The 14,254-nt window shown below is 34.3% G+C and overlaps 4 protein-coding genes across 4 annotated transcripts; 1 reads left to right on the forward strand and 3 right to left on the reverse strand.

Moving 5' to 3' along the window:
• The first annotated feature begins 3,613 nt into the window (after positions 1-3,613).
• Prp19 (pre-mRNA processing factor 19) lies at positions 3,614-8,245 on the forward strand. Its single transcript, XM_014248179.3, has 4 exons — positions 3,614-3,775; positions 3,923-4,941; positions 5,012-5,352; positions 7,794-8,245. Exons 1-4 carry the CDS (start codon positions 3,757-3,759, stop codon positions 7,936-7,938), a joined length of 1,524 nt encoding a protein of 507 aa, XP_014103654.1. The 5' UTR covers positions 3,614-3,756; the 3' UTR covers positions 7,939-8,245.
• LOC118682201 (uncharacterized) lies at positions 5,379-7,522 on the reverse strand. Its single transcript, XM_036369846.2, has 10 exons — positions 7,468-7,522; positions 7,315-7,391; positions 7,071-7,180; positions 6,857-6,989; positions 6,604-6,795; positions 6,333-6,536; positions 6,178-6,276; positions 5,992-6,122; positions 5,692-5,935; positions 5,379-5,627 (listed from the first exon to the last, which is right to left on the reverse strand). Exons 1-10 carry the CDS (start codon positions 7,505-7,507, stop codon positions 5,406-5,408), a joined length of 1,452 nt encoding a protein of 483 aa, XP_036225739.2. The 5' UTR covers positions 7,508-7,522; the 3' UTR covers positions 5,379-5,405.
• On the reverse strand, positions 8,228-8,973 carry Lamtor2 (Late endosomal/lysosomal adaptor, MAPK and MTOR activator 2). The gene is made up of 3 exons (XM_014248180.3): positions 8,797-8,973; positions 8,524-8,710; positions 8,228-8,465 (listed from the first exon to the last, which is right to left on the reverse strand). The coding sequence occupies exons 1-3, from the start codon at positions 8,862-8,864 to the stop codon at positions 8,343-8,345; spliced, it is 378 nt and encodes a 125-aa protein (XP_014103655.1). The 5' UTR covers positions 8,865-8,973; the 3' UTR covers positions 8,228-8,342.
• Positions 8,974-11,517: 2,544 nt separating this feature from the next.
• Positions 11,518-14,176, reverse strand: slim (scruin like at the midline). The gene is made up of 3 exons (XM_036369842.2): positions 12,739-14,176; positions 11,988-12,548; positions 11,518-11,926 (listed from the first exon to the last, which is right to left on the reverse strand). The coding sequence occupies exons 1-3, from the start codon at positions 13,513-13,515 to the stop codon at positions 11,576-11,578; spliced, it is 1,689 nt and encodes a 562-aa protein (XP_036225735.1). The 5' UTR covers positions 13,516-14,176; the 3' UTR covers positions 11,518-11,575.
• Between the last annotated feature and the right edge of the window lie 78 nt (positions 14,177-14,254).

Raw genomic sequence — 14,254 nt, forward strand, 5'->3', positions numbered from 1 at the left:
ATTTTAACACGTTTTTAGAGGATCATGCATCATGTCTATAACAGGAAATACCCAAGGTCATCTACGATGCGAGGAGGCTTCTTCACTGGCTTTGCATTACATATTATATATAAAAAGGAGAATCTTGTTTATGGCCGCTGGCAATTTGTCGAATTTCTGGTTTTCTTTTTTGGAGAATTAATTTTTTACTCGGCATTTCAGTTTCATATCAAACTAGTTTTCGATAAAGCGGCTAAACGATATAAGAGAGCTATTTTTTATTTTTACTTCTGCTTATATTTTATCTTCTTCTTCTTTTTTAATTATACTTAGTATACTCAGCCAAGCCCACATGTATGCAAACATCTTCTCCTTCCTTTGCTATAAATATCCTTCCACTTGTGGTGTGAGTTTTGTTTCTAAATAAACGGTGTCAGAAGCTTGCCAACAGATTTTTGACAACGTTTGATTTTACTATTCAAAATAGCCATTAAAGGTGGCCCATCGATTGTAGTAGTTTTTTGTAATGAATGATTTCTTTTTTCAAAATATTGTAGTTCTCAGTCTTAAAGTTAATAATGGCTATGGAACCAAATTATACCCCGGGCTGACAAAACACCAAAATTTTCACGTATTGTGATAGACATTTTTAATATTGCCTTCACAGCCAATACAAGTATGTCAACGTTTAATCAAATTTACCATACAACCAGTGTAAGCCTCCGCTGTGCCTTCCAATGCCTTCAGCGAATTTCTTTTTTTGTTTTTTTTTGGTTTCTCATTTTTGAAGCGTCTTTGGCTAGATAACAGTCTATCAATGATACATTTGACGCCAAATTCATAAACCCACGTCTCATCAGCAATAATAATGCGTTAATGAATGTTGGGTCACCAGCTACCTTGTCAAGCATCTTCTTTGCAACCTCTACTCGACGTCGCTTTTGCAAACGATTTAAGTTTTTTTGATACGAGTCTAGCATTGACGTGCTTCATTCCCAAAGGATTAACCAAAATATTATATATTGAGTCGGTCTATAAGAGATGTTGAGATAATCTGCTATATCTCTGATGCCAACACCACCATTTTCAAGCACAGTTTCTTTAATGTTTTCGATGTTATCGTCATTAACAGAGGTTGATGGACGACTCGCATGAGGCAAGTTTTCGATGACTTAACGACCTTTACTAATTCCTAATTCCGTTGCTGTGATTCCATTGGAACACAAAATTTTGAGTAAACTTGTTGTTCAAATTTGTTTCCATGGTAAAAAGCGCCAGACAAAATTTTCGTGTCGGAAACAAACAGCTGCCAAACACACACTTGGCATATGGAGATCAAACTCATTCACAAACATTAAAAAATAGAATATATTGTAACTAAGATAAAGGTTTTTATCGATTCGGTTTGTGCAGCTTATGGTATATGGACCAGTCCGAGTCAAATTTGATCAGATGGCATAGACGTCAGTGGTTTATCGCTTCCATTTCACTCAGATAGCTGCCGATTGAGCTTTTTTCATTATCGAACATGTGAGTTTAAAAACATTCAAAATAATTTTGTAAATCTTTAAGACATTTTCGTTCGTAATATTTTATTTCTAAGTCTTCCATTCTCGAGTTCATGTTGTGCTTCGGACTGTACGGAATTTAGCAACACACCGCATGATGATCAGTTCGAATCATCTTTTCGAAACAGTAACATTTGTTTTATCAAACCTTTGATAAATTTTTTAAAAGTGTCGCAGAGCGAACTGTAGGCGATCCCGAACAGCGCCTACAAGGCATGTTTCGATGAAATTGAAATTGAGGTGGCTTATGTGTATCGCTTCAGTAGGATCATATTTAGAAGGTGACAAAATAAATATTGATGAAGATTAAAAATTGTTCGTTTTATTAACAATTTCCGGAAACTTTCTGGTCTTAATGTAATTACGTGCCATTTAAAAGTTATGTGCATATGTTTAACCACAAAAAAAGTTGAAACAATGCAAACTCTTCTTTGTAAAATGTGCTGTTAAAACCAACAACCAACGTTTTCCCCTATCGTGGTTTCTTGCTTCTAATACCATAATCTTAGAGAGTGGTATATCGAACAAACAACTGTCATAAATCAAATAGAATTTTCGACTAGAGAGCAGAGCTCAAACATAGTAGTAAGTCGATTCGAAGATAGCTAATACTACTTTTTTTACTAGCTAATTTACTTAGCCGTATATTAAATTAAACCTTTTATTAAATTCAAATTAAAACAGTTAGTCGAGTTTCAAAAACAAATGAAACTTGTTTAAAAGTAATATTATATGAATAAGTTGTGAATACTATAATTCACTAATTAATCTTCATTTTGTACACAAAATTTAAATAAGTCTTTGAAGTCACATGACAAAATATTTATACAATACTTAAGCAGATTTAAAACCAACTTTTCGTTGCTTCCATCACATGGCAATGCATACTAATCATATCTTTATTTTACTTTTATCATTTTTTGTTTTCATTTTTACTTTTAATGAATTATGCACATTGCTAACCAGTTCCTCCTCTAAGATTTGGTATTCTTTGCATTTAAATTTCGATTTCATTTCAATAGTGTTGCTTTTGTTTGTTAAAGCTGCCTTAAGTTATAAAGTAAACAATCATTTTTTATCAAAGCTTCCAACAAAAGCACAATTCGTCTTAGTGGTGTTTATTTATGCCGACATTAAGAGGTCATTCCTGTAAATAGCTGAAAACATAAAAAATGTAACCAACCAAGCTAGAATGTAATCAACTTAAGACAGGCACTGAACGCCATTTCCATGAAGTCATTAATGCTTGAAGCAATCACCCACGCAAAACCGTGGACCAAATCAGCTGATACGAACTATCTTATGAGAGCGCAATGGAAATGAACATTTACCACCGTTGGATTGCCAGTCTCGATATTTTATAGTGTTTAAAATATAAACTGGAATATATTTGAAATATTTTTAAAATAACTCAAAATCACAGTCGAATACACTTATTTATAAATAGCTAGACTATTTTTAATAGATGTATTTTAGTTTTGAGCTTTTACATTATCAAAAATTATAACTTAAAAACCAAATGTGTGAAAAATCGTGTATACAAATAGAACAATAGCAACATTGAATGAAATGAAAACAAAAGAGAACAACTGATTTCTGCGTTCCAACTACGGGCAAAACTTTTAACAAATTTGGTTTGATACGGGCGGTAAGTACGGAAGGAAGAAATGTCGGTGACTGTTTGAAGCATAACATCTTCTTCGAATCCCTCTCGCTTAACGGGTTCAATTTAGTTAAACCGTTACCGACCGCAGGAGCGATGTTGCAGAGAGTTCGATGCAACAGTTTGTTCGAGCTCCAACATTGATTTATGTACATATATGTATATGTATCACGTACTATTGACAACCCTTTCTTGTATTTCACATTAAGTTTTTTATTGCAAAAGATTTTTGAAATGATTGAAACAATTTATTAAATTATTATTTCGTATATTCATCATAACTATTAATGATTTATCAAATATATGAATAAAAACAGTACCTCTCTTGATAACCAAGGGTTAAGTATATTTAGAGCAAAAATTTTAACAGCTGGTAACATCTATACAATATTTGGCGTCTGGCAACACTATAAATTGGCTATTCCGCTCAGACGCAGTGTATTGTTTTTCGGGTGCAAAAAAGTAGTTTAACTATTAGAAAAATATAATAATTTGGACACAAATCTCTTTAACAAAACCTAAACTTCAACCAAAATACAATAAACAATGTCTTTGGTCTGCGCAAGTATGTAGAAAAATTAAATCAAGCATCAATGCATTTTTAGGTTATGTTTGAAGGCGCTAATGCTGCCGCTGTCAGTAATCTCAAATAGCATTTTTGTTTTAAACATATTTGATATTTTAATATTTAACTAATTCTTTAATTTCTTAGTTACAAATGAAGTGCCAGACACACCTGTCATCTCGCCACACTCGGGCGCAATATTTGAAAAGCGAATCATAGAAAAGTACATACTCGAGAATGGTTGCGACCCAATCACCGGCAAAGAAATGAAAGTTGAGGAGTTGATTGATATAAAAACACCACCAATAGTGAAACCGAAACCGCCGAGTGCTACTAGTATACCAGCCACATTGAAGACTATGCAAGATGAATGGGACGCACTTATGTTGCATTCGTTCACACAACGACAACAATTACAGACGGCGCGACAGGAACTCTCGCATGCGTTGTATCAGCACGATGCTGCATGTCGTGTTATTTCTCGTTTAAATAAGGAGGTGGCAGCTGCACGGGAAGCTTTAGCCACACTCAAACCACAAGCTGGTATTGGCACCTCAACTGCGCCAACCTCGATACCACAACCAGCTATTGCTGCCGAAGCGGCAGGTAATGCAACGCAACCTATTGAGCAGGCTGGCATGAGTGCCGAAGTTATACAAAAGTTGCAAGACAAAGCTACTGTTTTGACACAGGAACGCAAGAAGCGTGGACGCACTGTGCCGGAAGAGCTGATTACCCAAGAACAAATTAAAACATTTATGACTGTTGCTTCACATCCTGGTCTACATTCGGCTTCGATACCTGGCATTTTAGCTTTGGACATTAATAGTGCGGATCATAGTAAAATTTTGACGGGTGGTAATGATAAAAATGCAACGGTATTCAATAAGGATACCGAACAGGTCGTAGCTATACTTAAGGGGCATACAAAAAAGATTACCAAAGTCATCTATCATCCGGATGAGGATACTGTTATTACGGGTTCACCCGATATGTCTATACGCATTTGGCATGTGCCCACTTCACAGACACAGTTGCTGCTACGTTGCCATGATGGACCTGTTACCGGTTTGTCATTGCATCCAACAGGCGATTATATACTGTCAACATCTTCGGACAAGCATTGGGCATTTTCGGATATTCGTACAGGGCGTTTGCTAACAAAGGTTAGAATTTAATACGCATAATTGCAACACTTCACATATGAAAATACGTTCGTACTTCTCCCTTCTACAGGTAATTGATACTGCTGAGGTGGGTTTGACAACCGCGCAATTCCATCCTGACGGTTTGATTTTCGGCACTGGTACTGATGATTCACAGGTGAAGATTTGGGATTTAAAAGAACAAAGTAATGTAGCTAATTTCCCTGGACACACTGGACCGATATCAGCGATTAGTTTTTCGGAAAACGGTTATTATTTGGCTACTGCAGCAGATGATGCCTGCGTCAAATTATGGGATTTGCGTAAATTGAAAAATTTCAAGACAATACAATTGGAGGATGGTTATGAAGTTAAGGATCTTTGCTTTGACCAGAGTGGTACATATTTGGCTATAGCGGGCACGGATGTCAGGTAAGCAGAAATAGTAACAACATATCTTTTAAAATTGTAAATTTTTGAGTTTATTATTTCAATTCGTGTACTATTTTTCGGCGCACACAAATAGCTGTGTCCCTTTGACGTTGCAATTCATGCTTTTTAAAATGTGTCAGCCAATTCTGCAAACGTGTTTGCTCAACCAAAGCTCGGCGTGACTTTTCTTTCGCCAATTTAAAGCGCCATCGCACACGTTTCTCAACTTCCTTGCAAAGTTCTGGTGGCATGTCATCCAATTCGTTAAGTAGCCACTACAAGTAATGTGTAAAAATATGTGGTTAAAAAATCGATTGTTAAGCAACAAATACTTCCCACCAAGAGATGTGCTTGGATTAGCGCAATTTTAGCTAGCGTAGTATCTGGTTCATCGCGGCACGAGCTTAAAGCCGACTCTTGTCGCGATTGAAAAGATTTTATACTTTGGTTCTCATCTCCCACTGCGTTTTCGATGTCACTCAACTGGGCTGGTGCCTTTTCTGGTTGCGTAGTTTTCATTGCAGATCTTTGTAAGGTCTTCAAAATTATTGGTACTATGGCGTTGAGTTTTAATGACAATTTGCTGAGAAATTTTATATTAATTTAAATGTTTCATGTACAAGTAATTAATCAACTTACTCTCGACTTTGTTTATGCTCGTATTTCACCAAAGTCTTCTCTGCCTGCAATTTTAATGCTGCAACACGTTCCTTCATGAAGTTGGGATCTTTAAGCATTGGTGGGATTTTGCAACGTGCCTGTGTCTTTTGCTGCAAAGGTTGGCGTTGTAAAATATATAGTCGGCTTTATTTTAATTACACTTACGAATTTTTCATATACCAATGCAACAATGTGGTTTAACAGCGCCAAGTTTGTGTAACGTTTATAATAATTTGTAAGTTTGCTTCTAGTCAGATCAAACCCCTAGAAACAAATACTGTATTAGTTATAAATTATTAATCATATTTCCCAGTGCTGACCTTCAACCAAACATCCGCATTCAAGTGATTCCTTTTAGCCAAATATGGACGCACAACCACATCCATATATTTTCTAACAACTTCTATTTGCTTCATGCCGCTTTCGCTTTCGTTTTGTGGTTTGAGTTCAGCAATCTCCTTAGGTAAAATTAGTCTGTCACCTTCAGCGCCAACCGCTTCATCGTCAATTTCATCAAAATAACCCTATAAAATTAAAAAAAAAATTAAACTTTTATAGTTATACACAATTTGCTGTTAGTAAATAGATTACAATTAATTTAAGTAGATATAAAAATCGTTGATAAACTTCATGCGCTTCGACTAAAGCGCGCCTGTGTTCTTCTATCGCCGCTTTTAGCTCATCTGCTAATGTGCACTTTTGTAAATCGTGCCATTTCTCAAGTGAAGCTGTCATATCCTTAAAAGCGTTCGCTTCAACTGTTTCCAATGCATTTTCTGTGGACTAAATTTACTTCGTTTATTCATATATCTGTGTAATATATTATATTTGTTTGTTATCATACTTCATAAAAATTCAGCAGCCCCTGATATTCGTCATCCTGTTGTTTTTTCTCGCGTTCTTTATCCAAATACATTTGTTGTGTTGAGTAGATCATAAATTTTTTACGTGTTATCTCACGTAACAATAATATATCGCTGTATAGATTTAAAAATATGTATCGTATATAAATTTTGTTTCAATTTCATTTAAATTTTAATATATAGATTATACGGTACGTTTTCATTCGAAATTTCCTAGCCAAGCGTTGCGTACGTGCATCCTTCACGTAGCTTGGATCGATAGTAGTTACGAGACAGGGTGCACGGGGATTCACCACACCGCCACGCTAGAAGCGGAAAATCCAAACAATTTAAATTTTTAATACCAACTCACGAATAATAATTTTTGAAAAGTAAAAATTTAAAAATGATTATGTTTGCCTAATAATAATGTTAAAATTTTCATATTTTCCCAACTTACCGCATCAAAATCATTGATAGTTAAGTTTATGTTTGGAAAAGTGTCTGGATCGCGTAAATCTTTCGCATCGTAAAAATCTAATAAGCAAAATTTCAAAAATTTCCTTAAAGCTTATAACAAAATGCTCTAATATATTTTGTTGTAATAATTCACCTTCATATTTTCGGTAGATTTTCTTTTTAAATTTTTTCATCTTTGCAAAGCTCTTGAATTCACCAAAATTTCTATCTACAAAACAATTATTTAATACGTTGTCAAGTTAGTTGCCAGTTAATATTTGCTACTCACGCTTAAAAAAAATTAATATAAATAAAATAATCGTTTCTATGGTATTTTAAAAAATCAACACCTGACTAAAATCGTACATAGAGTAGCTAAATAAACGTAGCATATTCATAGTTAGAGGTTATGTCCTAATTAATATTTTGATACCAATTACCAACTTCCTTGTTTATAATAATTTTCTCTTTACTTTACAGGATTCACCTTTGCAAGCAATGGCAGGATTTAAAAGTCTTTAATGATCATACAGCATTGGCCACAGGTGTGCGTTTCGGCAAACATGCACAATATCTAGCTTCAACAAGCATGGATCGTACATTAAAACTTTATGCCATTGAATAAAATAAAATTAATGTATAATATGTGGCGTCGAAAGAGAAAGATACAATTTCAATTATTTACCATACAAAGTTTTAAATTCAATAGTATCAATAAAAACCAACCACTCAGTTAAATGAATTCGTAGAAAGCTGTATGCATAATGGCTAACATACTATAAATAAGTGTAATTTAAACTGTATTTATCGTTTGTAATCTTAAACGGCTTACAAAAATGTATGTAATTAATTTGAAATACGCCAATTCCACTTCATCTAATTATATCTACGTACATACAAATAATACATAATCATTTCTAGATTTTTCATTACTAATTTACTTTTATTTAAAGGCTTAATATATTTTTAGTCCACTATTTTGGCTTGATCAAGTCACACATATATTGTAGATACACGATGATGGCTGTTTTATGTAGCTGCAATCTGTTTTAATGGCCCTTCTAGATAATTTGCCAATGCCATCGCCTTCTGTTTAAGTAAACCCAAACCGACCATTTCCTTTGCATACAAACAAAGCAATATGCTGGCCACCTGAAATTTTATCATTATTACTATTAATGAGCTGATTAAATACAATACGATAACCCACTTGTGTTATAGCCACATGCCCACATTCACAGTCTAATAACACAAACGTTAGTCGATCTTCACGGAATGCATTGCGCCCATGTTTTTCGTACGCCGCCCAGATACTACTTGCGATTGCCGCAGTTACACGAGCATCCTTATCTCCATAACCGGCGTAGGCAAGCAAAGCGCCTTCCTGACTAAGTAATCTAAAATTGTACATATTTATGTTGGAATTTGTAATAGTCCTGTGTCAAACCCAAAAAGTATGGCGATTAGGGGCATATCAACGTACAGTGTATTCTCCACACCACCAGTGTTTGCCTGTGCTAGCACTTGTGTTAGGGCTTTTGGTTTTAACATGCTTTTCAATATTTGCACTTATAAGTATAAAAATGTTAATAAAAACTTGTGAAAATATCTGCAATAAATAATATGAAACATAAATCACAACTAAAAACAAAACGGCCGATAACAGCAATACCATCCACATTGGAACAGTGTTGCATTTCCAATTGAAATTTTGTAAATATTTTATTTTATTTTCAAATAAATTATTATTACATGATTTGGTTTTAAATTGAATAACTAAAATACCGTGCAAATGAATAAAAAGCAAAATATGCATTACACCAATTCTGATCAACTTAAAATTATAAAAACTAGATGCAGTTTACAATTAGAAATGCTCATAAACATTCATACTTATATACTTGTTTAAATACATACTTACATATGATATATACAATACCATACCTTTTGTTTGGTGATGACGTCATTCCCCATATGGGCTTGTTTATTAAATGCATAATGCGTATTCTTAAAATAGATCATTTGAAATACAAGCAAACATATTTTGATACGTCGCATATTAAGTCGCAGTGCACAAACGACTCTTTTGGTTGCAAAATCAGTTTTTTGTTGGCGAGGGGACGACGAGGCACGACGAAGGGACTTTGAAAATATTAAAAGCGGGTATTCTAAATATTCTTCTACCACTTGGTTGTTGTTGTTGTAGCGGCAGAATTCTGCCGAGTTGACAGTCCTTGGCCGGAATAAACCCGGGTCCGTTCCGGTTACGTAGACCCGACTGTCGTCTACCACTTTCATAGTATGTCCTTACAAGCAAAATGTGAGACCACCATACCAGCATACAAATGAACTATGGCAACACGCTCTAAGAGTCGCGTAACCGAACCGTACAGACATTTTCGAAAATTGTATGAAAACGAATGACAAAAATATTCGACTCGTGTTGCTGGACTCTTTACGCTCGTGTGAACGCACAGAGTGACACCAAACGAGAATTTTCCGATATTCGGCGACAAAGGAGTCCCCATGTGACCGCCATCTAAATCAACAACACAAGCAACATAAGCAATCCAACAATGTGCCACCACCAAAAATCAGCTGCTTCGAATATGCTTACTGCTTATCACGTTATTGTTTACGACTGCATATGAAGCGCATAACCTTCCGTTCTGGCTTTTGAAAAGCAAACAAATACGCAGTTCTTGCTACAGACATAAATTACGCATTTGTTTTTTTTTTTGCTTTGAACACCAGCTTGTTTGTGTTCTAAAAGCGATCATTGCAGCTCATCAACTGCATTTACATCCAGTGAAGAGGTTAATGAACTCAGAGAAAGGTCAATTTCAACTTGGACTACTCAAATGATAGTACAAATGCAACAGGCACTAGATTTTGTAATATGATTTTGTTACATGAATAACAAATGTAATGCAAATACATACAAACGATCTCCCACGATGACAATTGGCTTACATAGAAGGTACATAAATGCAAGCCGTATATTTCTATATCACTTTCATATAGACCCATCTCCTACTATAAATAAACTCAGTATATTTAGCAGCCAAAAACGTAAAACAATAAACATTGTTCTGAAAGTGTTTTTTTATTGCAATCGCATATTTACAATTAAAAATTAACTTTAGCTAAATATGTTTCATACATACTAAGACTAAATTTCTAGCATAGCCATGGCAATAAACACGTATGTACATACACACATATGTACGTAGCACATAATTTATGTATGCATATGCGGGTCATTACTTTTTTCGTACATATATATTTAAGTATGTACAATTGTAACTGCTCGGTGTACATTATTTTTCAATTCTTAATCATTGATATCATTATTCATAATTATTTGCAATGCATTGTTGGCTCGAATTATTTGGCTGAAGTACTCGTAAAAATCACATAAATATTAGAGTAATTTTGAGTTCAAAAGCCAATCTTGCGAAACAATAGTTAGTAATCTGCAGCTCAAAAAAGTAAATTTTTTGCAATTAAACTTCTGTTATTATAATTATAAATTACATTACTTATTATTTGGAAAATCTAATTGCATACATACGCACATACACATACATAAGTACGTATATGTTCATTATTAGCACAAAGCTATTAGACTCTAGACTCGATCACTTATGAAACTGGATGTTACTAACTTATTTTAATTCACACTTATGTAGGTATATAAATACATATGTATGCTGGTTTATGTATGTAAATGGAGCTGTGGCCCAAGCTAAACGTGAGTATTGATGTTAAAGTTCTGAAGTTCTCTGTTATCCGATTTATGTATGACTAGCTTTGAAAGCGTGTTTCTTACTTTTCGAAAAAAGAAAAATTTAACATATATACTGAAGTTGTTGTATTTTTAGCCAAATTCAAAATAGATCGCATTGGAGCACCGGAAATTTATTAAATTTTATAAGAAATTGTTGTTTGCATTAAAAACCAAACTTGAAAAATGGTGCACAGTAAGTGAAATTCATTGTTATTTTCGATGTATTTTCTTAAACGAACATATTTCAAATAATTTTTGTTATCACGCGGTACATAAGTATAAGATTTTCCATTTATAAATGTAATTATTTTATTTATATATTATTTTCTTTGTTTGCTTCACCACTACCGTTAATTGTTTATTCAATACTAATGCGTTAATGGCCAAATGTTCCTATGGAGTAAAAAATAATAGTTATTATCACTGTTAATTAAACGTCGCGTTTTATTAGTTCCATTCAATTTTTAAATAATCATTTGGTTTTAGTAGAATACCACAAACGATGAGCAAAGCATATTGGTATACCCATTTTAAGTAGCTGTGTGTGACCATACGATTTAAGATTGGGCTTATAATGCAACACAGCCTCCCAGCAGATTTCGCTTAACTTTGGTATGGTCATCCACATTTTGTAGAGATCATTGCAACGACGTATGCGTTTAATATCATATTCAATACCGCCGAATATATACATACAACCGTTCTGACTATGTGCTGCTGCATGGAAGTACAATGGTTTTGGTAGCGACGCTGTTTGTATTAATGTCCATTGTTTAGTTGTAAAATTTAATTTCCATATATCAGCAAAATATACTTGATCAGACTGCAATAATTTAAAATAATCATACATATGTATAAACTAATTTTTTACTATAGCTTCTTACCTGTAAGCCACCTGTTATGAATGCTTCGACATCACCATTAGATTTTGTATGTTGCACGCAGGAAAAGCACTTTCTTGGTTTTGGGTACACAGAACTTGGTCGCGAGCTTTGTTGATTTGGTTGTGATGATCTATCGGGTAGAGTGTCAAAATATTCCCAACGATTCGTTTTCAAATTAAATGCCGGAATACGTTCCAAATCGTAGACCAAATTTGAGGTGCCACCGCCGAGCACATAGATATACTGACCATCGTAGACCACTTCATGTCTGTAGCGACCCTCCGGATCTTCGCGAATATATGGTCGACATATATAAACGCATTCCCACACGCGTGTGCGCAAATTTAGACGATGCACATCACAAGAGTAATCATAGCCAGTTGTTCCACCGATTGTATATAAATAATGTTCATGTAAGACAATACCCGGACCATACTGTGGAGTGGGCGCATCACCAGTAGCCTCAATACGCATAACACTGGGTTTATCAACTTGTGTTTGATAAATATAGCAGTCATTTGAGCAAGATTCACCGAAGGGATATCCAGTCCCACCGTAAGACTAAAGGAAAATAAAATTTTTGTTATATAAATATTTGTAAATATATAAAATAATATGAATGTTTTACATGTATGCAAACAATTTTATGTGCGTAAGTGTGTATATATTTCAAACACGTTCATATGTACATATAAAGGCGATATCAGATAGAGATAAATTGAGCTTTTAACCTTGTCTAAATTTTACTTACAATTAATAAATTATTACTAATGATAAGCGCATTTGATGCCAACTCTCCTGGCATATTTCGATTCGTTGATGGATTGTGTAATAGCACCCAACGTTTAGTTGCTAAGTTAAAACGCCATAGCTCTTGAAAAAGCATACCACTGCCATGTATAGCTGCATTACTATTGCTTGGATTGTAACCACCTAATGTATAAAGATGCGATTCGGAAGCGACTACGCGATGACCACTTCGCGCGAAGGGATAGTCTCTTGGCGCACAATTCTTTTTATAATTACATTTCATTAAACGTTGAGGTTTAAAAGTATATATTGGTTTATTAGGCATGCGAATTCTTTGATTAGAAAATGTACTGCTGCCAATTTCACTTTCGCTTTCCGAATTGGTTGAAGAATCACCACCATAACCAGGTATATAATTATCAGAAGCGTCGTCACTATCCATTTCAACAAAATAATCGGAATCAGTCTCGCTAGACATGTCCGAAGCATCATCATTCTCTTCATCAACATCTTCGTCGTCTTCGTCATCAACATCATATCCCAAACCCATCACGGGTGCCTCATCATCTTCATCCATAGGCTCTCCTGGTACGTGTTCCATATGATCACGTTGTTCTCCACCTTCGCCATCCATTGCAACGAAAAAGAGTGTTGAAAAATGTATGCTTCGCAAAATAGAAGTAAAATTCCTTTCAAGGACAGCTATCAAATTCCAGGCGTGTAGCAAATTATTCAATATATTTAACAAAGCTAGCGCAGCAAATCTTCTTATTTTCATTACAGTTCCGAAGTTTGATTTTTTTAAATTTTTTTATTACTTTAATTTCACATATACACGTTTTCCATCACAATTACAATATTATAGTTTAGAAGTGCACTTGAACAATTGATGGCGAAACCACATTGAATTTTCAACAATTGGATTTTGGTTTGTTGCCGCGCACAGCTGGTGGTGAAGGTCGAAACAATGTTGCTATCAAAACACAATTTCTATCGGAGGATACTATATTTAATTTGTCAAATTTACAGTGTTTAATCCACTAAAATTTCCAATTGTCTGTATTGACTTTGATAGGCACTTGATTTTTCTTAATTATATGTTAATTTTTACACGTTTGATTATACGTTCAATATTTTTTGGGATTTATGCAAGAGTGCAACAACATTGCTACCTCCCCAATCAGCTGACAATTAGCGTTCACTATTTCTCATACAATCATTCGCAACAGCTGTCAAATGAAATTCAAACGAAACTTTGTATACACTCCGTATCATTTTGATTACGTAGTTTGAAATCTACACTGTTTTTATTACTCATGCACTGTATTTTTGCTTGCTCTAGATAATATTTTATAACATACATAGAGTTTCATCTTTTTATTTTCGCAAATGTGTTTACACGTCATACACTTTCCAATTCCTCACACCAAATGATAATTTCGAACAATTGCAAATAACTTTCCTAATGATAATCGTAAATAATTTAGTAATGAAACAAAGGGTGACACATAAATTAG

This window comes from Bactrocera oleae, chromosome 4 (assembly GCF_042242935.1).
Source record: "Bactrocera oleae isolate idBacOlea1 chromosome 4, idBacOlea1, whole genome shotgun sequence".
NCBI lineage: Eukaryota > Metazoa > Arthropoda > Insecta > Diptera > Tephritidae > Bactrocera > Bactrocera oleae.

Coding starts and splice junctions, on each gene's coding strand:
- Prp19 (XM_014248179.3), top strand. Junction 4,942..5,011: donor CAGGGCGTTTGCTAACAAAG/GTTAGAATTTAA, acceptor TCCCTTCTACAG/GTAATTGATACTGCTGAGGT. Junction 5,353..7,793: donor ATAGCGGGCACGGATGTCAG/GTAAGCAGAAAT, acceptor TTTACTTTACAG/GATTCACCTTTGCAAGCAAT.
- LOC118682201 (XM_036369846.2), bottom strand. CDS start 7,507: ATGAAAAAATTTAAAAAGAAAATCTACCGAAAATATGAAG. Junction 6,990..7,070: donor AGGAAATTTCGAATGAAAAC/GTACCGTATAAT, acceptor AAATCTATACAG/CGATATATTATTGTTACGTG. Junction 5,936..5,991: donor GAGCATAAACAAAGTCGAGA/GTAAGTTGATTA, acceptor AAAATTTCTCAG/CAAATTGTCATTAAAACTCA.
- Lamtor2 (XM_014248180.3), bottom strand. CDS start 8,864: ATGTTAAAACCAAAAGCCCTAACACAAGTGCTAGCACAGGCAAACACT. Junction 8,711..8,796: donor GGTGGTGTGGAGAATACACT/GTACGTTGATAT, acceptor GTACAATTTTAG/ATTACTTAGTCAGGAAGGCG. Junction 8,466..8,523: donor GGCATGTGGCTATAACACAA/GTGGGTTATCGT, acceptor ATAAAATTTCAG/GTGGCCAGCATATTGCTTTG.
- slim (XM_036369842.2), bottom strand. CDS start 13,515: ATGAAAATAAGAAGATTTGCTGCGCTAGCTTTGTTAAATATATTGAAT. Junction 12,549..12,738: donor TTAGTAATAATTTATTAATT/GTAAGTAAAATT, acceptor ATTTTCCTTTAG/TCTTACGGTGGGACTGGATA. Junction 11,927..11,987: donor TCATAACAGGTGGCTTACAG/GTAAGAAGCTAT, acceptor AAATTATTGCAG/TCTGATCAAGTATATTTTGC.